The sequence below is a fragment of the Dipodomys spectabilis genome, unplaced genomic scaffold (assembly GCF_019054845.1).
Source record: "Dipodomys spectabilis isolate Male_0828 unplaced genomic scaffold, ASM1905484v1 ptg000511l, whole genome shotgun sequence".
NCBI lineage: Eukaryota > Metazoa > Chordata > Mammalia > Rodentia > Heteromyidae > Dipodomys > Dipodomys spectabilis.
Window position 1 is genome coordinate 274446 of NW_024871188.1, and position 22586 is coordinate 297031.

General features: G+C 56.2%; 1 protein-coding gene across 1 annotated transcript; it reads left to right on the plus strand.

Annotated features, from left to right (window-relative positions):
- Positions 1 to 1452: 1452 nt before the first annotated feature.
- On the plus strand, positions 1453 to 19685 carry Plin3 (perilipin 3). The gene is made up of 8 exons (XM_042669896.1): positions 1453 to 1492; positions 4763 to 5097; positions 7031 to 7229; positions 7355 to 7434; positions 11880 to 12144; positions 14167 to 14366; positions 15604 to 15744; positions 18962 to 19685. The coding sequence occupies exons 2-8, from the start codon at positions 4780 to 4782 to the stop codon at positions 19304 to 19306; spliced, it is 1548 nt and encodes a 515-aa protein (XP_042525830.1). The 5' UTR covers positions 1453 to 1492; positions 4763 to 4779; the 3' UTR covers positions 19307 to 19685.
- Positions 19686 to 22586: the final 2901 nt, after the last annotated feature.

Here is a 22586-nt window from a genome sequence, read left to right on the forward strand (position 1 = left end):
AATAAATAAATAAGAAAAAGAAGAAGAAAGAAAGAACCTGCAGCAATAGACATTTTCCAGCTGGGAGCGAGTGGCTCATGCCTGTAATCCTCGCTACTCTGTAGGCTAAGATCTGGAGTGGTGGAGTTTGTAGTCCTAGCTGGGCATGGTGGCACATGCCTGTAATCCCCAGATTCAGGAGTTAGAGCCCAGAGGATTGTAGGCTCCAGGGCAGCTAGGGCTACACAGTGAGACCCTGTTTCTAAAAGCAAAGAAAACCAAACAAAAGCAAAACAAAAACAAACAAACAAAAGGAGTCAGGCACCAGTGGCTCAGGCCTGTAATCCCAGCTACTCAGGAGGCTGAGATGTGAAGATGACAGTTCAAAGCCAGCCCAGGCAGACAAATCCAAGAGGCTCTTATCTCCAATTTACCAGCACAAAGCCGGCAGCGGAGGCATAGCTTGAGCGGCAGAGCACCATCCTTGAGCAAGTGAGAGGCCCTGAGTTCAAGTCCAGATACTACAAAAAAAGAAAAGAAAAAGCCAATCTCTGGTCTGTGCATTGCAAGTGTTGATGGGGGGCTGGCCCGCATGGCTGGTGTGAGCAGGGCCTTTGTTGGGAAAGTGGCCGCAGGAGCTCAAGGCCTAGGGAGAGGCCTCACACTTGAGGAGAGCTTGCTGGAGGTTCAGGTCCTCTGAGTGTCTCATGCTAGGCACAAAAACACCACATTCTTCCAGCCCAGGCCTGCGTAGCAGAAAGTCCACTCATGAAGGAAGCATTGTTTGTGTGTTTGGTAGGAGACAAGTTCTCCCTGTTGCTGCAGCTGGAGAAGGCTGGGAACTCATGGTCCTTGGCCTGCAGGGCGCTGGCGTGACACCCTGCCGGGTCTGATTTTCAAATCCTCATTCCACAGAACAGAACACACGGCTTCCATTCCAGCAGAAATATTTACCTCCTGCTTTAGTCCCGGGGCTATTGGAGATTAAGACCTGGCTTTAGAGATGAAAAAGAGGAAGATCTTTTTGGGGGGTGGGGGAAGAGGAGGAGGCTGGGGAGGGGAAATCCATGTGGTGACAGCTTCAGGAAAAGGTTGATCCAGGAGTTAGGGCCTGGCACTGGAGCTGGGCCTGGTGACTGGCCTCTTCCATGACCATCTAGAACCACAGTTACCTAGTGTGGAGCTCCGAGGACTTACATGGTCACAGCTGGGTCTGAAGTTCCTCAAATGGTGGGGTGCCCCCCCCACTCCTGCCCCCCCCCCCGCCCCCGGCAGAGGGCGTGTCCCCCAAGTGCTCAAAACGTCACACACACCCCCTTAACACACATCCTCCCACCTGGGAGGGGCGCGGCTAACACCGGGACCGCCCCTCTTCACCCTGATTGGCCTTACGGCCAGTCACTCCGGTGACCACGCCCCCCCGAGGTATAAAAGCTTGCCCCGCCTCCTGCCAGCTAGTGTGGAGCTAGCTTTGGAGAAGTGGCCGCCGCTTCCGGACGTCCCGCGGACCGAGGTGGGAAGCAGGGGGGGGGGAGATGTGGGAGGGGCCCCCGATCGAGCCGGGGCGGAGGTGTGGGGGGGTCGGACGCGGGGTGCAGCGGACTGGAGGGTCTCGGTCCCCTGGCATCGACTTCTCGGGCAACAGACACAGTCTTTCAGACTTTCTGTCTGGGACATTCTTGGGATTTGGGGTGGGGGGGCGGGGAGGGCCGAGGGAGGGTACCCCGGGGTGTCTGCACCCCCCCCCCACGCACCGATCCCCACCAGACACCCTCTCGGAGTCTGGGAAGCCAAGTTCCCAAGCGCCCCCCCCCCAGACACCTGGGGGGCCCCTCATCCTGTGACCCGGGGAATGGGGGCCCCTGCTGCGAGGGTGCGCCCGGGATTGCGCAAGCCCCCCCCCCCCCCTCCGCCCTGGGCCTGGGCCCTCCCTGGGCTGCGTTTGCCCAGGCCCAGCCTCTTCTTTCTTCTGTGTGTGTGTGTACGTGTGTGTGCGTGTGTGTGTGCACGTATACACACATGTGTATATGTCCTGGGTCTTGAACTCAGGGCCTGGGCCCTGTCCCAGAGCTGCTTTTGTCCAAGGCTAGAGCTCTACTCACTAGAGACACAGCCCCACTTCCAGCTTTTTTGGATAGTTTTAGTAGAGATAAGAGTCTCCTGGACTTTCCTGCCAAGCTGGCCTTGAACTGTGACCTTCAGATCTCAGCTTCCTGATTAGCTGGGTTTCCAGGCCTGAGTCACCAGCGACTGAGCTCCCAGTCTCTTTGTCTTTATACCTGAGTCAGAGTCTGGCTGTGTGGGCCAAGCAAGCCCAAACTCCGGATCCTCTGGCCTCAGCCTCAATGTGCTGGAGTCACAGGCGTGGCCACTAGGCCCAGCTCCCAATGTCCAATCTGTGTATGTGTGTGTGTGTGTGTGTGTGTGTGTGCACAAGCATGCGCTGGTCCTTCAAGGCAAGCACTCCACCACTTGAACCACTGCTCCACTTCCGGCTCTTTTGTAGTTTATTGGAGATCAGAGTCTTACGGACTTTCCTACCTTGGCTGGCTTTGAACTGGGATCCTCAGATCTCAGCCTCCTGTGTAGATAGCTCCTCTGAGGCTGGTGGGCATCAGGAGAGCCAACACTGTCCATAAGCTGAATCTGGGGCTGCATTGCCCACTGTCCTCTGCCCACATCCAGTCAGGGGTCAGCACAGAGAAGGTGACCAGATTGTTCTCAGTGGTGTTACTTCCCACTTGTTGACTGTTTTTGTTTATGGTTGGTTGTGGGTCTTGAACTCTGGGCTTGGGCGCTGTCCCAAGTTTCATGGACTTTCCTGCTCAGGCTGGCTTTGAACCTCGATCCTCAGATCTCAGCCTCCTGAGTAGCTAGGATGACAGGCGTGAGCCACCAGTGCCCGGCTCAACCTATGTGTTGAATGGAGTCTTGTTGACTTTTTTTTTTTTTGGGGGGGGGGTTCCTGGCCTCAAACTGTGATCCTCTATATCTGTCTCCCACCTAGCTGGGATGGCAGGCATGAGCCACCAAGCCTTTCATTCCTCCTAACTCAGCTAATGTAGATTGACTCCCCTCATCTCGGGGATGTGGTCAAGACCTTCCCCCCTCACCAGCCCTTAACCTCACAGACTTGCAAAGCCAGGCTGAGAACCCCACCCTGATTCCTGAGCCCCACATCCACTCCCCGAAGGTCCCTGTGATCTGCTCAGCCACATTACAATTCCCTGGGTGGCCAGCCTCCAGGCAGAGGCCGGAACCACCTTTAGCCCATTTTTCTCAGGTAAGCCAGCAGAGGGGGGGGGAGGGCAGATGCTGGGCAGATATCCCCCCTTCCCCCCCCAACTGCTGGGCCTGGGACCTAGGCCCATGCTTGAATTCACTCACATTGAGCCACACTGCAGTCCTGAGCTAGCTTGTTTGCTTTCTTCCTTTCTTTGAACTCTGGGCCTGGGTGCTGGCCCTGTGCTCTTCAGCTCAAGGCAAGCGCTCTACCACCTGAGCCACAGCACCACTTCTGGTTTTCTGGTGGTTCATTGGAGATAAGTCTCATGGACTTTCCTGCTCTGGCTAGCTCTGAACTGCAATCCTCAGCTCTCAGCCTCCTGAGTAGCTAGGATGACAGGTGTGAGCCACCAGCACCGGGCTTATTTTTTTGTTTTTTTAAACAGGTAATATTATCAGTCTCCAAAGTCAAAAGTCTCCCCTGAGCCAGTCACCTGTGGCTCACACCTGTCATCCTAGCTACTCAGGAGGCTGAGATCTGAGGATCACAGTTCAAAGCCAGCCCAGGCAGGAAAGTCCGTGACAGTTTTATCTCCAATAAACCACCAGAAAACTGGAAGTGGTGCTGTGGTTCAAGTGGTAGAGTGTTCGCCTTGAACTGAAATGCTCAGGGACAGCTTCCAGGCCTAGAGTTCAAGACCCATGACCACCACCACCACCAACAAAAGTCTCCTCCCTCAACTTCACCGGCTAGCTGCCCCTTCTCCCTGGAAGGCAGTGGTCATTAAGTTTCTCTGTAACTTCTGCTCTCTGAAGAGGACTTTTCTTTTTGTCTTCTTTTTTGGTCTCTGGACTACATCTTGGCCCCTGTCAATTGGGTAGTGCAGGAATTCTTCAGCCACTGCCCAAGGGACCTACGCTGTTTCCCCTCCGTGACCTTCTGCTGGGCTCGCAGCTGCCCATGGCCGGCGGAGGCCCAGGCAGAAGGACACACCTCTGCCCTCCTGCCCCCTCCCCCCGCCCCTCCCCCTCCTCGGCGGCTCTGGGCTCTTCTGGATATGAGGTTTCTAGGTGAAAGGAAAATGCTGAAAGCCGGGCCAGGTGGCTCACTCCTGTCGATCCTAGCCTCCCTGCAAACTGAGACCTGGGATCGCAGTTCAAAGCCAGCCTGGGCAGGAATGTCCATGAGACTCTTATCAACAATGAATAACATCCCCCTCTGCCCCCCTAAAAAAAAGCCAGAAGTGGAGCTGTAGCTCAAATGGGAGAGTGCTATCCTTGAGTGTAAAAGCTCAGGGACAGCGCCCAGGCCTTGAGTTCAAACCCCGGGATAGGCACGAGAGAGAGAGAGAGAGAGAGAGAGAGAGAGAGAGAGAGAGGAAATATAGTTCCCAGGCAGTGACCTCAACCTGTCCTCCAGGCTGCTTGGCCTGGCCACCAGTGACCCTTTGCTGGGTGGAGATGGGCGGAGAGCAGGTTCGAGCCCCAGTGCGGGCCTAGACTCAGCCCTGAGGGCGGTGTCCGGTCAGGCTGGCCTCCCACTGCTCTCCATCCACAGTGCCTGCCGCGGACATCATGTCTAGGGCCGAGTCACCCAAGACTGAGACAGCGTGGGCTGAGGCAGACACCCACATCCACACCCACGAGACAGAGGATGAGCTGATGCCACAGGTGGACGCCCACGTCCACGCCCACCCCCACGCCCACCCCCACATCCACACCCACCCCTACCCCCACGCCCACGCCCACGCCCACGTCCATGCCCACGCCCACTTACCAGAGGAGGAGCTGGTACCACAGATGCACGCCCACACCCACACCCACGTGACGGAGGAGGAGCCAGTCCTGCAGGCGGACGCCAGCACCCAGGGGATGGAGGAGCCGGGACCCCAGGTGAGCGGTCGGGATTCCCACGCGCGTCCCTGAGAGGACCTCAGAGAGGGGCCGGAGCCCGTGGACGAGGCTGGCTGCGTGGGCACAAGTCAGAAGATGAGCAAAAAAAAGAGCAGACCTGAACGGTTTGCTGCCAACCATCACCAGGCACCTGTGCGGCCCACGGCCGCAATCCCAGCTTCTCAGGAGGCTGAGTGAGATCTGAGGGTTAATGTTTAAAGCCGGTCAGGGATGTATGTATGTATGTGCCAGTCCTGGGGCTTGAACTCAGGACCTGGGCACTGTCCCTGAGCTTCTTTGGCTCCAGGCTACCTCTTGAGCCACAGCGCCACTTTTGACTTTTTCTGTGTATGTGGTACTGAGGAATCGAACCCAGGGCTTCATACATGCTGGGCAAGCACTCTACCACTAAGCCACATTTCCAGCCCCCTAAGCTTTTTTGCTCAAGGCTGGTGCTCTATCACTTGAACCACAACTCCACACTTGTTTGGTTGTTCATGGAAGATAAGAGCCTCATGGACTTTTCCTGCCGGGGCTGGCTTTGCACTCTGATCCTCAGATCTCAGCCTCCTGAGTAGCTGGGATTATAGGCGTGAGCCACCAGCGGTGAGCTTTAGTGTGGTTTTGATTTTCATTTCCCTTACGGCTCATGCTGCGGACTCTCTCTTCCTCTACCAGCTCTAGCCATTTGTATCCCTTCTTCTACAAACCCTCCAGTTGATTTGCTCTCTTATTAACTGGATTATTTATTATTCTGTGGTTCAACTTTCTGGAGCTCTTTAATCTGGACATGAATGCCCTGTCCCAAGGGAGAGCTGGCTGCAAGACAGGAGAAGTCTAGCTCTGCCCAGGGTAGTATGGTTTGTTGGGGTTCAGCTGAAGTCTCTCTCCTCCCCTCAGCCCCAGGAGGAGAGGAGGTGGGAGCTGGGGAAGTTGAAATGGGATGTGAGATTCTCACTGGGCAGAGCCTGGCCAGCTCCCGAATTGAGGCCGTGGTGGTCAGGCCGTTGCTTCAAATCAGAGCCTGCCATTTAACCAGACCCACAGAGGACCTGGGGGACCCCAGCGGTTGAGCCACGCTTGCTTGGAGACATCAGCAACCTCTTTCTAAAGCCCTCTCCATGCCCCACTTTACCCTATCTACTCTTGTCCTCTTCCCCTCCTCAAATACAGCCCACTGCTGACCCCAGGGCCTTTGGAATTGCTGTTGTCACTGTGTATGGCTGTAGCTAGTAGAGCCCCCTGTGAAAATTGGGTTATCTGTCCTGTCCACCGTGGAAACCAGGGGCCCTGTGCGGCTGCTGAGCTCCAGGAAACTGGCCAGCTGTGAGTAGAGAATAGAACGGACAGTAGAGCCTGGTGTAGTGGCTCACTCCTGTAACCCCAGCGACTCAGAGGCCTGAGAGCTGAGGATCACGATCTGAAGCCAGTCCAGGCTGGAAAGTTTGTGGGCCTACCCAAACGCCAGAAGTGGAGCTGTGGCGTCAAGTGGTAGAGCTGTAGCCTGGAGCAAAAGAGCTCAGGGACAGAGCCCAGGCTCTGAGTTCGAGACCCAAGACCAACAAAAATAGATAGATAGATGCCAGACATGGTAGTGTATGAATTGTGTGTCTCAATGAAACTATTAGCAACGAATAGAAACAAATAGCAACAACAAAAACAAGCAGAAGGTGGGTGAGATTTGGCTGGTGAGCTAGCATCTGCAGATGCCCCTCATGTTAGGCCCAGAGCGCTGTGAGAAGGGTGTGTGTTGTGGGGTGTCTCCTGAGTCTCATCCCTGCCTTGCGTGGATAGAGGAAGCACAGAGCGTACTGAAGTTTGGGCCTAGTCTCTGTCTCTATGCTCCAGGCCTGGCTGACCTGCCCTGCTCTTGCCCCGCCCATCCCTCTTGCCCCGCCCATCCCTCTCGCCCCTCCCATCCCCCCCCCCCCAGCCTGGCGTGGTGGACCGCGTGGCCGCCATGCCGCTCATCAGCTCCACCTGCAACATGGTGTCCGCCGCCTACACCTCCACCAAGGAGAGCCACCCCAACGTCAAGGCCGTGTGCGACATGGCGGAGAAAGGCATCAGGACGTTCACGGAGGCTGCGGTCAGCGGGGCCCAACCCATCCTGTCCAAGCTGGAGCCCCAGAGTGAGTGGCCCACACAAGCACGTGGGGGGAGCTCTCTCCTGGCTGTCCGGCCGGGGTGATTGCTCTCTTGGGCCCCTATGAGACGGTGACAACTCTTATCTCTGCTTCCTCACGTCCCCTCGTAGTCACCTCGGCCAGCGAGTATGCCCACCGGGGCCTAGACCGCTTGCAGACAGTGCCTATCCTGCAGCAGACCTCAGACAAGGTAAAGAACGGCCAGGCGGCCGGGGCTCGGTGAGGTCACCTGGGTATGGGGTCTGTAGGTCCCAGCATAGTCAGATGAGACAAGCAAGCAAGAACCTTCATTCCAGGGAGGCAGGGGAGGCAAATAACCTGAATATGCCACCCTTCCGTATCCGGCCCCAGGACCTTTGCACATGCTGTTTCACCATGGATCAATTTCTTTTTTTCTTTTTCTTTTTTTTTCTTTTTGTCAGTTGTGGGGCCTGAACTCTGGGCCTGGGCGCTGTCCCTCAGCTCTTCAGCTCAAGGCTAGCACTCTACCACTTGAATGTCAGCCCTACTTCTGGCTTTTTCTGCTAATGTGGTGCTGAGGAATCGAACCCAGGGCCTCATTCATGCAAGTCAAGCGCTCTACCGCTGAGCCACCTTCCCAGCCCCTGGATCAATTTCTTCAACTCTTGATTTTTTTTTTTTTTTTGGTCAGCCCAGGGGCTTGAACTTAGGGCCTGGGCTTCTTTTGCTCAAGGCTAGCACTCTACCACTTGAGCCACAGCACCACTTCTGGCTTTTTCTTATTATGTGGTACTGAGGAATCAAACCCAGGGCTTCATGCATGCGAGGCAAGCACTGTACCACTAAGCCACCTTCCTAGCCCAACTCTCTGATCTTGAAAGGGTTTTCTGCCCTACTTAAGAGGTCTTAGCCTGGCACCAGTGGCTCACGCCTGTAATCCTAGCTACTCCGGAGGCTGAGATCTGAGGATCATGGTTCAAAGCCAGCCCAGGCAGGAAAGTCTGTGAAACTCATTTTTTTTTTTTTTTGGTCGGCCGTGGGGCTTGAACTCTGGGTCTGGGCGCTGTCCCTCAGCTCTTCAGCTCAAGGCAAGCACTCTACCACTTGAACTATAGTGCCACTTCCGGTTTTCTAGTGGTTTATTGGAGATAGGAGTCTCACGGTCTCTCCTGCCTGGGCTGGCTTTGAACCGCGATCCTCAGATCTCAGCCTCCTGAGTAGCTAGGATAACAGGCGTGAGCCACCAGTGCCCGGCTCTTTTTTTCTTTTTGCCGGTTTTGAGGCTTGAACTCTGGGCCTGGGCCCTGTCCCTGTGCTCTTCAGCTCAAGGCCAGCACTTTACCCTTAAGCCACAGCGCCACTTCTGGTTTTCTGGTGGTTTATTGGAGATAGGAGTCTCACGGTCTCTTCTGCCCGGGCTGGCTTTGAACCGCGATCCTCAGATCTCAGCCTCCTGAGTAGCTAGGATTACAGGCGTGAGCCACTGGCGCTGGCTGTGATACTCTTCTTTTTTTTTTTTGGGTCCGGTCGTGGGGCCTGAACTCTGGGCCTGGGTGCTGTCCCTCAGCTCTTCAGCTCAAGGCTAGCGCTCTACCACTTGAGCCACAGCGCCCCTTCTGGCTTTTTTCTTTTCGCTTATGTGGTGCTGAGGAATCGAACCCAGGGCCTCAGGCATGCAAGGCAAGCGCTCTACCACTAAGCCACCTTCCCAGCCCTGGCTGTGATACTCTTATCTCCACTAAACCACCAGAAAATAGCCAGAAGTAGAGCTGTGGTTCAAGTGGTTGAGCATTAATTAGCCTTGAGCAGAAAAGCTAAAGGACATATCCAGGCCCAGAGTTCAAACTCAAGGAGATACACACACACACACACACATACACACACACACACACACACACACACACACACACAGAGGAGATGAGCTAGGGAGTGTCTCAAATGGTAGAACCCCTGCCTAGCAAGCATCATACCTTGCGTTCAACCCCCCAGTACTACTGACAAAGTGAAAAAGCCTGCCCCCCTTCGTGGGTTTGGGGTAACGGAAGGTGAGTTCCACTGAGGCCCCAGAACGTAGCCCCAGCGTCCTTGCCCTCTCCCCCTCCCTGTGATTGCAGCAAGTCCTGGAATGTCCCGCCGCCGCTTCTGATTACGGAAGGGTGAGCTCAGTCTCCGCTTGTCCAAGGTCATCCAACTGGGCCAGGCCAGGGGCCCCCAGCTCTTGGTTGGGATCCTACAGCAGGGCAGGCTGTCCCTGGGGCCCAGGGCTGGAGATGGGTATGTGTGTGCTTTAAATGTGAGCCTCAGCCAGGCTTAAAACATGGATTCAAGAGTAACGTATGTATAATTGTATATGTAATATATAATGTATACATTATATATGTTATATATATATACATATGCATAATAGGCAACGTGGTGCATGCCCATAATCCAAGTACTTAGGAGGCTAAGAACAGGAGGATCAAAGTTCAAGGCAGTTTGGGCAGAGAAATCTTGAGAGGGCTGGGAGAGTGGCTCAGTGGTAGAGTGCTTGCCTTGCATGCCTGAGGCCCTGGTTGCATTGCTCAGCACCACATAAGCAGAAAAAGCCAGAAGTGATGCTGTGGCTCAAGTGGTAGAGCGCTAGCCTTGAGCTGAAGAGCTGAGGGACAGCGCCCAGGCCCCACAACTGACCAAAAAAAAAAAAAAAAATTAAAAACAAAAATCTTAAGAGACTCCATCTCAGAGCTAGGCATAGTGAGAAGCCCAGGCAGGAAGCCAAGCTGTATCTCAAAAATAACCAGGGCAGTTGGGCGCTGGTAGGTCATGCCTGTAATCCAAGCTATTCAGGAGTTATCTGAGGAGCACATTTCAAAGCCAGTCAGGACAGGAAAATGTGTGAGACTTTTACCTACAATCAAACAGCAAAAGGCAGGTATAGAAGGGTGACTCAAGTGGTAGAGGGCTAGCCTTGAGCAAAAAGGCTAAGGGACAGTGAGTGCTCAAGCTCAGAGTTCAAGCTCCAGAACCAGCACACATGCACACACACACACACACACACACACACACACACACAAACAGTGCAAAAAAAGGGCTGGAGGCATTGCTTCTTAAGTGGTAGAGTACACAGCTAGCAAACACAAGGTGCTGAGTTCAAACTCTGGTACCACCAAAATCAGCAAAGCACCCACAGGAAATGAGGATGCGGCCACATTCCACCATCCTAGAGGGTGGAGATTAGTTCTTCATGCTAAGAATTGGAGGAAGAACATTCACCACTCTGGATTAAGAAAACAGAAGCTGGGTGCTGGTAGCTCATACCTGTCATCCTAGCTACTCAGGAGGCTGAAGTGGTAGAATGCTGGCCTTGAGCTGAAGAGCTCAAGGACAGCACCCAGGCCCAGAGTTCAAGCCCTCTGGCTGACAGGGCTGCTGGTGACTCTCACCTGTAATCCTACCGGGGAGGCTGGGATCAGAGTGTCACAGTTCGAAGCCAGCTTGGGCAGGAAAGTCCGTGAGACCTTTTTTTGTTATTGTTGTTGTGAGGCTTGAACTCTGGGCCTGCGCGCTGTCCCTCAGCTCTTCATCTCAAGGCGAGCGCTCTACCGCTTGAGCCACAGCGCCACTTCTGGTTTTCTGGTGGTTTACTGGAGATAAGAGTCTCACAGGCTTTCCTTCCCGGGCTGGTTTTGAACTGTGATCCTCAGATCTCAGCCTCCTGAGTAGCTAGGATAATAAGTGTGAGCCACCAGCGCCCAGCTTCTGTGAGACTCTTATCTCCAATAAACCAACAGAAAACCAGAAGTGGTGCTGTGGCTCAAGTGGTAGAGTTCTAGCCTTGAGTGAACAAACAAAGGGATAACACCTAGGCCCTGAGTTCAAGTCCCATGACTGACCAAGAAAAAAAGAGCAGTACAGAGAAGTAGAGTGTCGGCTAAGGCCATATGCACAGTTAGAAAGAATCAAGGTAGCTGGGCACCGGTGGCTCACGCCTGTAATCCTAGCTACTTAGGAGGCTGAGATCTGAGGATTGTGGTTCAAAGCCAGCCTGGGCAGGAAAATCCGTGAGACTCTTATCTCCAATAAACCACTAGAAAAACCGGAAGTGGCGCTGTGGCTCAAGTGGTAGAGCGCTCGCCTTGAACTGAAGAGCTGAGGGACAGCGCCCAGGCCCTGAGTTCAAGCCCCGAGACCAACCAAAAAAAAAAAAAAAGAAAGAAAGAATCAAGCTGAGGGCCAGGCATGGGTGGCTCATGCCTGTAATCCTAGCTACTCAGGAGGCCAAGATCTGAGGATTGTGGTTCAAAACTAGCCTAGGCTGGAAACTCCATGAGACTCTTATTTCCAATGAACCACCAGAAAACTGGAAGTGGTGCTATGGCTCAAGTGGTAGTGGTCACACCTTGAGCTCTTCAGCTCAAGGACGGTGCCCGTTCAAGCCTCATGACCTACAAAAAAGAAAGAAAGAAAGGAAAGAGAGAGAAAAGAAAGAGAGAGAGAGAGAGAAAGAAAGAGAAAGAAGAAAGAAAGAAACAAGATGAGGATTTGAACCTAGGCAGTCCAGTTGCAGGTCCAGGAAAGGCTGGGGCGGGATTTGATGCTCTTTGGCACCCCCTGGTGGCTACTCTGGGGTACACGGGGCCCAGGCCAGGAAGGAAGGAAGGAAGAACTTTGTCACTGTCCTCTTCTCCTTAGGTCCTGGCTGACACCAAGGACCTGGTGTCAACCAAGATGACGGAGGCCAGAGAGATGTTCTCCAACACCGTGTCCAGCGCCAAAGACACCGTGGCCACGAGCGTGACCGAGGCAGTAGACTTGACAATGTCCATGCTCAGCATGGGCATGAACTCAGTCATGGGCACCCGCATGGGTCAGATGGTGACCAGTAGGGTGGACACCATGCTGGGCAAGTCAGAAGACTGGGTGGACAACCACCTGCCCCTGACGGATGAGGAGCTGGGTGAGCGTGGCCTCCTGGGATGTGTCTGTCACCTGCTGTCCTGAACCTCCCATCCCCACTCACCTTCACCCTGAGTGCTGTCTGTCCTCCCCAAAGCCGCCACCAGAGGGCGCCTGGAGCAGAGGCCGGCGTGGCGCCTTTCCTCCCCGCCCCAGCGTCCTCAGCCCCCCACCCTGTTTCCTCTGCCTACAGTCCTCTAGGGCTCCCATCTTCCTCAGGGCCCTGCACAACCTGCCTGGTCCCTTCCCGGCCTTCTTCCTCTGCCTCTCTCTGCTCCTTGCTTGCTTCTCCATCTGGCCAGGCTCCATCTATCCTGCCTCAACGTCCCCTTTCGTTGGCTTCTCTTTGCCCACTCATTTGGTTGCCATTAGCCAAATTGTGGAATCTATCCAGCCCCCTCTCAGTTCTTTTCCGTGTGATTGTGTGATGTGTATGCATGGTCTGGGTGCTTTTGTGCTCAAGGCTGGTGCTCTACCACTTGAGCCACAGCTCCACTTCTGGCTTTTTGGTGGTCATTTGGACATAACCATCACATGAACTTTCCTGCCTGGGGCTGTTTTGAACTGAAAATCCTCAAGTCTTCGTCTCTTGAGTAGCTAGGATTACAGGCCTGAGCTACTGGTGCCCTGCTCCATGTGATTTTTTGTCCAGGAGTGGCGTCGGGGCGGGCAGTATGCGTCTAGAACTTGATGCCTAGCAAGTATTGGATGAGCATTTTGTTTTTGGGGTGCTGGGGGTAGACACAAGGGCAGGGCAGGCAAGCACGCACTCCTGAGCCCCACTCCAGCCCTTGCTTTTCTGGTTTCTGTTTTGTTGTTTTTGAGACAAGGTTTGCCCAGGCTGGCCTGAAACTCGATCCTCATGCCTCTGCTCTGGAATAAGTTCAGAATAAGAGCTGGAATGACCCCACAGCCACCACACCCTGGCTTCCTTGGAATTGTTGGTTCCTCTTGGTATGGGGAAATCCATTCTAGGCCACAGCGGGTAGCCTGAGCCTGAAGCCTGTGCCCTGCTGTGATTGGTCAGAATGGCTGCCACTCAAGCCCTGCCCCAGCTTCCATCCTCCACTCCCCACCCCACCCTGACCTGGATTGTACTGGTATGAGGCCACCCAGAGAAGGGAACGTGTCCCTGCAGAGCTGCTGTCGGACTAGCTATGCACCGGGAGAGAGAGGTGGTGCGTGCCAGTCACCCCTGCAGGCTGAGGCCTGGATGGAGTTCCCAACCTCAAGTGCATGTGGTGTGGATTTTTTGCTTCTGTCTTGGGGCTTGAACTCATGGCCTGGGTACCTGGGTACTACCATTGAGCGTCTTCTTTTTCTCAGCCTCCTGAGTAGCTAGCTAAGGCGCCCAGCTAAGAGTACATCTCTTTGGGGCAGTGTCACCCCTTCCTGGCGCTCTCCCAGCTGGTGGTGAAGGGTTGGGAGGGTAGGAATGGGGGCCCAGGGCCCATAGGGACTCAAAGCGCGAGGGCGTGGCCTAATATTGGGCGTGGCCCAGCGCTGGGGGCGTGGCCCGCGCAGAATTCACATGTGAGGGCGTGGCTGCGGCGGGGGCGTGGCTTTGCGTGGTAGGGGCGGGACTCCAGCCGTAGAATGCCAGGCTCCCAGGGACGTCAGACGTTCCAACTCCAGTACTCGCAAGAAAAAAAGGGAAAGAACGAAAAGCTCCGAAGGGAGTGGACATCCAGGCCAGCTCTGCCCCCTGGCCGGGTAGTTTGAGCAAGTTGCTTAACGTCTTTGAGCCCCAGTTTCCTATTTTAAAGATCACATAACCCACAGCATGGGGACCCCCGAACCTAAGCCCCTGCTCCCTGACATATTAAGTCCTTAGCGCTCAAGGGGAAATGCCTGGCACCAAGCACCGAGTTAACGATCAGCCCGTGTGGCGCCAGGCCCTTTTCTGTAAAGAACCGGATAATGCACCGAAACGCGCTCTTTGAGCCGGGCGTGGTGGCGCAGAGCCATCATCCCAGCCCGGGCTTCCCCGACAGGTACCTCACCGCCCCCTCTGTCCCCGCAGCCCGCCTGGCCGCGTCGGTGGAGGGCTGCGACCCGGCCTCGGTGCAGCAGCAGCGGCGGGAGCAGAGCTACTTCGTGCGCCTGGGCTCGCTGTCGGAGCGGCTGCGGCAGCGCGCCTGCGCACACGCGCTGGGGCGGCTGCGGGGCGCCGGGCAGGGCGCGCAGGACGCGCTGCAGCAGCTGGCGCATGCGCTCAGCCTGGTGAGGGGGCGGGGCGTGGCGAGGGGCGGGGCGTGGCGAGGGGCGGGGCCGGGGCGGGACTCAGATCGTGGTCTTCCTGTCGCCCCTCGTCCGCTGGCGCCTTCCGGCCTCTGTCCTTGTCCTTGTGTGTGTCTGTGTGCCTGCCTAACCTCGGTGATGTGTTTGTGGGTTTCGTGGATATTTTTTTTTTTCCTGCCAGTCCTGGGGCTTGAACTCAGGGCCTGGGCGCTGTCCTTGACCTTGTGCTCAAGGCGAGCGCGCGACCCCTTGAGCCACAGCGCCACTCCTGGCTTTATGGGGGTTCACTGGAGGCGAGGCTCACAGCCGTTGCTGGCCAGTCTGGCTTTGAACCGCGATCCTCTGGTTTCAGCCTCCTGAGTAGTTTGAATTGTAAGTGTGAGCCGCCAATACCCAGCTGACTCATCTTTTTCTTTTTTCTTTTGGTGCAAGTACCGAGGCATGAAATCTGAGCCTTGTGCTCTTGTTTTATGTTTTCCTCTCCAGGCTAATGCTCTACCACTTGAGCCACAACTCCAGTCCAGTTTTGTGCTGGTTGATGGGAGACAAATGTCTTACGACCTTTCCTGGCTTTGAACTGTGATCCTCAGATCTCAGCCTCCCGAGTTGCTAAGATCACAATGTGTGAGCCACTTGTGTCCAGTTCCTTCTTTTTAGGGGGCTGGCAATGAAACCCAGGCCCTAAGTGTGCCAAGCAGGTGCTCTTCTACTGAGATGATCTTCCCTTGCACATCTCAGCAGCATTCATCGTGGTCACCTGGCTGTTCAGCCATTCCCCCCGCCCCCACATTATTGGTTTCCAGAACCTTCCATCTCCCAGACTGCAGCTCTGTCTGTCTCCAACTCTAACTCCCCTCCTTTCCCCCCTCCTGCTTCCTGTTTCTGTGGCTCTGATCGCTCCTGGGACCTGAGATCCTTTCCTGTCCTATGTCTGCCTCGTCATGAGTGTCATCTGCATATTCAACTGTGGGTTCAAAATTTTCTTTTTTTTTTCATGGCTGAATAGTATTCCACTGCATGCAATTTCAAGCTTTCATGTCCCTTTGGCTAAAGCCAGACTGGTGGCCAGGCCTTGGGGCAAGAGGAGGGAACACTATCTCCCTGCCTCCCCACTGGACAACTCACATGGAGGGCGGTGGTCAGGGCCCCCTCTGGGCCTGGGGTTGGGGAGGAAGGGGGTGTTAGACACTTTCCTCATCTCCTCCTCCCTCAACTGCAGATCGAAAGCGCAAAGCAAAGTGTGGATCAGAAGCTGGGGGAGGGGCAGGAGAAACTGAGCCAGATGTGGATGAACTGGAAGAACATGAAGACCCCGAACAAGAAGAACAGTGAGAGGGACCCGGACCCCGCAGAGCCAGAGGTACCCACCGGACCCCCCGTGTTTCCCACCACACTCCGGTCTGTGGATCCGTCTGTCAGCAGTGATTTCTCTCCTATAAGCGACGGTTATTGGCTGTGCCACCTCCTCCAGGAAGTTCACCTTGCTTTCTACTCTGTGGCGTGGTTGCGGCCTCTTAATGATGAAGTGGCTCCACCTGTAAAAGCCAAGTCTTGGTGTCTTTCATGCCCCATCTGTCCTGTGGGTTCTAGTGTGGCAGTTCATGACTCCCAGTATTGTCTTCCATGGTCCTCACGTCTCTGTGTGTGTGTGTGCGTGCGTGTGCACACCTGGGACCTGAACTCAGGGTCTGGGCACTGTCCTGTGATTGTTAATCAAGGCTGGCACTCTACCACTTGAGCCACACCTTGCTTTTGACTATTTTGGGGTAACATAAGATAGAGATAAGAGTCTCTCACAGGCTTTCCTGTGCTGGGCTGGCTACGAACCTCACCCCTCATCTCTCAGCCTCCTGAGTAGCTAGGATGATGGGAGAGCCACTGGGGCCTAGCTACAGGTCAGTTTTAAGAAAGATAAAATGACATCAGGTTAACTAATGAACCACAAATATCATGGTGCCTGCGAGCTGCTGGCTGTAATTCAACTTTCCTTCCCCCCCGCCCCCCAAGTCCTGGGGCTTGAACTCAGGGCCTGGGCACTGTACCTGAGCCTCTTTGTGCTCAAGACTAGCGCTCTACCACTTGCACCACAGTGCCACTTCCTATTCTCTGGTGGTTTATTGGAGATAAGAGTCTCACAAACTTTCCTTCCTGGGCTGGCTTTGATCCATGATCCTCAGATCTCAGCCTCCTGAGTAGCTAGGATGACAGGTGTGAGCCACAGATGCCCGGGTTAAGTCTCTCTCCTATCCTCTTCAGCCTGGCTGTTCAAAAACAAAAGTAGGGAGCTGGGAAGGTGGCTCAGTGGTAGAGTGCTTGCCTTGCATGCATTAGGCCCTGGGTTCGATTCCTCAGCACCACATAAGCCGAAAAAGCTGGAAGTGGCGCTTTGGCTCAAGTGGTAGGGTACTAGCCTTGAGCTGAAGAGCTGAGGGACAGTGCTCAGGCCCAGAGTTCAGGCCCCATGACCAACACTCACACATGGAGAAAAGTGCCTATGGAGTTTGACAACAGGGTTGGAGTGTGGCTCATGGGAAAGGCCTGGTTCCAGTAGCCCAGGGGACTAGGAAAAGCTTGACTCTGAATAATAAAGTGGGTTTTGGTATATTTACAGAGTTACACAACCATCACCACAACTAAATTCCAGAACCTTCTCTCCCCATGACAAAAGAAACCCAGTCCTGGCAGGGAGCTGCCTCCCCAGCCCCCTGTAGTCCACTTCCTGTCTGTGGCCTGGCCTGTTACAGCCTCAGGTCCCGCCATGCTGTGCGGTGGATCAGAGCCTTGCCCTGCTCTTGGCTGCATGGTACTCTGGCATGGGTGCCCACTCATCATGATAGAAGCTAGGGATTTGTCTCTGTTTTAGGTTGTCTTTCTATGAAGCTTCACGTACAAGTGTGGGGTAGGAGGAGCCGGGCATGGTGGCTCACTCCTGGCATCCTTGCTACTCAGGAAGGCTAAGATCTGAGGAGCATGGTTCAAAGCAAGCTCAGGCAGACAAGCTGGAGAGACTCTATATCCAATTAACCAGTAAAAAAAGGTAGACTGGGGCTGGGAAGGTGGCTCCATGGTAGAGCGCTTGCCTTGCATGCATGAGGCCATGGGTTCTATTCCTCAGCACCACATAAGCAGAAAAAAGCCGGAAGTGGCGCTGTGGCTCAAGTGGTAGAGCACTAGCCTTGAGCTGAAGGACTAAGGGACAGCGCCCAGGCCCAGAATTCAGGCCCCATGACTGACAAAAATAAGAGCTAGACTGGAGGTGTGGTCCAAGTGGTAGAGCACCAGACATGAGAGGGGAAAAAAGGCAAGCCAAAGAGGCCCTAGTACCAGTGCACACATGCTTGCATGCACATACACAGATCAGAAGGCAGTAGGGTGCGGCTCTCTGGTCTCTCGCTGGTGTCCTTGATTCCAGGACCCCACGGATGGGTGCTCACGTTCTTTATTTAAAATGAGGTTGAGGGGCTGGGAAGGTGGCTCAGTGGTAGAGTGCTTGCCTCACATGCATGAGGCCCTGGGTTCGATTCCTCAGTACCACATAAACAGAAAAAGCTGTAAGTGGTGCTGTGGCTCAAGTGGTAGAGCGCTAGCCTTGAGCTGAAGAGCTGAGGGACAGCGCCCAGGCCCAGAGTTAAGCCCCCACGACCAGCAAAAAAAAAAAAAAGAAAAGGAGGTTGTGCCTCCATGGAACCAGCCTTCTTCCACTGCTCCCCCCCCAGGTGTCTCAGGGCACTGATACAATGCCATGGCTTTGGGCACTGTTAACATTGTATCACCAAGGAAGGCAGGGGGTGGTCTGGATGCTTCAGTGCTTAGATCACTTAAAATTTTATTTCCAGTTGGGCGCCAGTGGCTCATGCCTGTAATCCAGGCTACTCAGAAGGCTGATATCTGAGAATCATGGTTTGAAGCCAACCGGGGCAGCAAAGTCTGTGAGATTCTTATCTCCATTGGACCAACAAAAAGCTGGAAGTAGAGCTGTGGTTCAAGTGGTAGAGCACCAGCCTTGAGAGAAAAAGCTCAGGAAAAGTGCCTAGGCCCTTCACTTCAAGCCCCAGAACTAGCAAAAACAGGAGGAAAAAAATAATTTCTATATTTCCACTTGAGTCACACCTCCAGCCTGGTTTTTTGCTGGTTAATTAAGAGATGGATTCTTATGGACTCTTCTGTCCAGGTTGACATCTTGATTAAACACTTATACCCCCAAAATCCCTCTCCCTTACCCAGGCACTGGTGGCTCAGGCCTGTAATCCTATCTACCCAGGAGGCTGAGAGCTGAGGATCCTGATTCAAAGTCAGTCCAGGCAGGAAAGTCTGTGAGACTCTTATCTCCAGTGAACCACCAGAAAACCAGAAGTGGCGCTGTGGCTCAAGTGGTAGAGCGCTCGCCTTGAGCTGAAGAGCTGAGGGACAGTGCCCAGGCCCAGAGTTCAAGTCCTAGGACAGGCAGAAACAACAAAACAGCCCTCGCCCTTGAGAAGTCTTCTCTCCTAGGCCCAAGGAGCCACCCATCTGTCTGTCCCTCTGGCGTCTGTGTAGCCAGCCCGAGGCCCTGACTGGTCCCGGCTGTCCTTTCTCAGCAGGTGGAGTCACAGGCGCTGAGCATGGTCCGAGACCTCACCGGGCAGCTGCAGGGTGCGTGCGCGGCCCTGGGCGCCAGCCTGCAGGGGCTGCCGGCCCAGGTGAAGGACCAGGCCCAGCAGGCCCGCCGCCACGCCGAGGCCCTCCATGCCACCTTCGCCCACGTCCGGTCCTTCCAGGACCTGTCCAGCAGCGTCCTCGCCCAGAGCCGCGAGCGCGTGGCCGAGGCCCGGGAGGCCCTGGCGCACACGGTGGAGTCTGTGGCCCAGAACCCACCCCTCATGTGGCTGGTGGGCCCTTTCTCCCCGGGGATCACCGAGAAAGCCCCGGAAACCAAGAAGTAGGGTGGGAGGAAGGGCCAAAAAAGTGGGGGGAGGCTGCGTCCCCCCTGGAGTTAAGGAGGAGTCTTTCAACGAAGTGGTTCTCCAACTGACGACCACTCACCTCTGCGCTGGGCAGGCGCATTCCGTGAGCCTCACCTCATCAGGCCAAGTTCCCGGCAAGGAAAAAACACATTTCCCCCCCAGAAGCTTCCAAACCCTTTTCTTTCTTCTAAATGTTGACGATGTTGTTCTTATTACGCCCTGCTTCCTTTCCTATCTCAAGCTTCTGTGCAAATGGATTTAGGTCCAAGAAGCTGGCCTCGGGCCTCTGGGACGAGCCGGCCAGCCTCGCTCTGTTCAGTGTTTGGTGATGCCTTAATAAACGTTTCCCTGCAGCTCAGCACGGCCGTCTGTGTGTGATCTGTGTGTGATTGTGTGATCTGTGTGTGATCTGTGTGTGATCTGTGTGTGATTGTGTGATCTGTGTGTGATCTGTGTGTGATCTGTGTGTGATTGTGTGATCTGTGTGTGATCTGTGTGTGATCTGTGTGTGATCTGTGTGTGATTGTGTGATCTGTGTGTGATCTGTGTGTGATCTGTGTGTGATTGTGTGATCTGTGTGTGATCTGTGTGTGATCTGTGTGTGATCTGTGTGTGATCTGTGTGTGATTGTGTGTGATCTGTGTGATCTGTGTGATCTGTGTGTGATCTGTGTGTGATCTGTGTGTGATCTGTGTGTGATTGTGTGATCTGTGTGTGATCTGTGTGTGATCTGTGTGTGATCTGTGTGTGATTGTGTGATCTGTGTGTGATCTGTGTGTGATCTGTGTGTGATTGTGTGATCTGTGTGTGATCTGTGTGTGATCTGTGTGTGATCTGTGTGTGATTGTGTGATCTGTGTGTGATCTGTGTGTGATCTGTGTGTGATTGTGTGATCTGTGTGTGATCTGTGTGTGATCTGTGTGTGATCTGTGTGTGATCTGTGTGTGATTGTGTGATCTGTGTGTGATCTGTGTGTGATCTGTGTGTGATCTGTGTGTGATCTGTGTGTGATTGTGTGATCTGTGTGTGATCTGTGTGTGATTGTGTGATCTGTGTGTGATCTGTGTGTGATCTGTGTGTGATCTGTGTGTGATTGTGTGTGATCTGTGTGTGATCTGTGTGTGATCTGTGTGTGATTGTGTGATCTGTGTGTGATCTGTGTGTGATCTGTGTGTGATTGTGTGATCTGTGTGTGATCTGTGTGTGATCTGTGTGTGATCTGTGTGTGATTGTGTGATCTGTGTGTGATCTGTGTGTGATCTGTGTGTGATCTGTAGCTCTGTGCTCGAGTCTCAATCCGAGTTTGAGGCTATGGTGGAAACTGTTTCACTTCCAGTGACAGAGGTCACTGGCAAGGCTGGAAGCCTGGCCTTGTGTGTGTGTGTGTGTGTGTGTGTGTGTGTGTGTATGTACACTAGAGAACTCAGGGTCCCTGAGCTTCTTTTGCTCAAGGCTAGCACTCTCCCACCTTCCCAGCCCCAATGTCCTCAATTTTAAGAGGTGAAGAAGGGACTAGGAAAGGTGGCTCAGTGGTAGAGTGCTTGCCTCGCATGCATGAAACCCTTGGTTTGATTCCTCAGCACCACATAAGCAGAAAAAGCTGCAAGTGGTGCTGTGGCTCAAGTGGTAGAGCGCTAGCCTTGAGCTGAAGAGCTGAGGGACAGCACCCAGGCCCAGAGTTCAAGACCCATGACCGACCAAAAATAAAGAATCGCAAAGGTCTTTGCTGTGGGGTGTCAGGGTGTTGTTGGGGCCCTAGCCGGGGAGGCTGGGGAGGGGAGGCTGGAGAGGGGAGGCCGGGGCAGGGCAGGGCAGGGGAGGCCCGGGGAGGGGAGGCCAGGGCAGGGGAGGGGAGGGGAGGCCACGCAGGGGAAGGGAGGCCCGGGGAGGGGAGGCCCGGGCAGGGGAGGGGAGGCCGCGCAGGGCAGGGAAGGGGAGGCTCGGGGAGGGGAGGGGAGGCCGCGCAGGGGAGGGGAGGCCGGGCAGGGCAGGGCAGGGGAGGCTTGGGGAGGGGAGGCCGCGCAGGGGAGGGGAGGCTCGGGGAGGGGAGGCCGCGCAGGGGAGGCTCGGGGAGGGGAGGCCGGGCAGGGCAGGGGAGGGGAGGCCCGGGCAGGAGAGGGGAGGCCGGGCACGGCAGGGGAGGGGAGGCCGCGCAGGGGAGGGGAGGCCGCGCAGGGCAGGGCAGGGGAGGCTCGGGGAGGGGAGGCCGCGCAGGGGAGGGGAGGCTCGGGGAGGGCAGGGCAGGGGAGGCTTGGGGAGGGGAGGCCGCGCAGGGGAGGGGAGGCCGGGCAGGGCAGGGGAGGGGAGGCCCGGGCAGGAGAGGGGAGGCCGGGCAGGGCAGGGGAGGGGAGGCCCGGGCAGGAGAGGGGAGGCCGGGCACGGCAGGGGAGGGGAGGCCGCGCAGGGGAGGGGAGGCCGCGCAGGGCAGGGCAGGGGAGGCTCGGGGAGGGGAGGCCGCGCAGGGGAGGGGAGGCTCGGGGAGGGCAGGGCAGGGGAGGCTTGGGGAGGGGAGGCCGCGCAGGGGAGGGGAGGCTCGGGGAGGGGAGGCCGCGCAGGGGAGGGGAGGCCGGGCAGGGCAGGGCAGGGGAGGCTCGGGGAGGGGAGGCCGCGCAGGGGAGGGGAGGCCCGGGGAGGGGAGGCCGCGCAGGGGAGGCTCGGGGAGGGGAGGCCGGGCAGGGCAGGGGAGGGGAGGCCCGGGCAGGAGAGGGGAGGCCGGGCACGGCAGGGGAGGGGAGGCCGGGCACGGCAGGGGAGGGGAGGCCGCGCAGGGGAGGGGAGGCCGCGCAGGGCAGGGGAGGCTCGGGGAGGGGAGGCCGCGCAGGGGAGGGGAGGGGAGGCCGGGCACGGCAGGGGAGGCCCCGGCTGCGCGGGGGCGTGGCGGGGCTGCGCCGGGACTTTCCCGGGCCGGGGGCGGGGCTTCGCGTCACCGCCGCGTCACCGCACGTCACCGCGCCAGGCGCCGCCCCGGCCGGCCGGGACCCGGAAGGGGCGCCGCCGCCGCTCCCGCCCGCCGCGCCGGCGCTGCACCGCGCCGCGCCGCACCGCGCGGCCCAGGACTCCGCGCCGCACCGCACCGCACCGCGCGGCCCAGGACTCCGCGCGACACCGCACCGCGCGGCCCAGGACTCCGCGCCGCACCGCGCGGCCCAGGACTCCGCGCCGCACCGCGCGGCCCAGGACTCCGCGCCGCACCGCACCGCGCGGCCCAGGACTCCGCGCCGCACCGCGCGGCCCAGGACTCCGCGCCGCACCGCGCGGC

Coding starts and splice junctions, on each gene's coding strand:
- Plin3 (XM_042669896.1), top strand. CDS start 4,780: ATGTCTAGGGCCGAGTCACCCAAGACTGAGACAGCGTGGGCTGAGGCA. Junction 7,230..7,354: donor GTCCAAGCTGGAGCCCCAGA/GTGAGTGGCCCA, acceptor GTCCCCTCGTAG/TCACCTCGGCCAGCGAGTAT. Junction 15,745..18,961: donor CGGACCCCGCAGAGCCAGAG/GTACCCACCGGA, acceptor GTCCTTTCTCAG/CAGGTGGAGTCACAGGCGCT.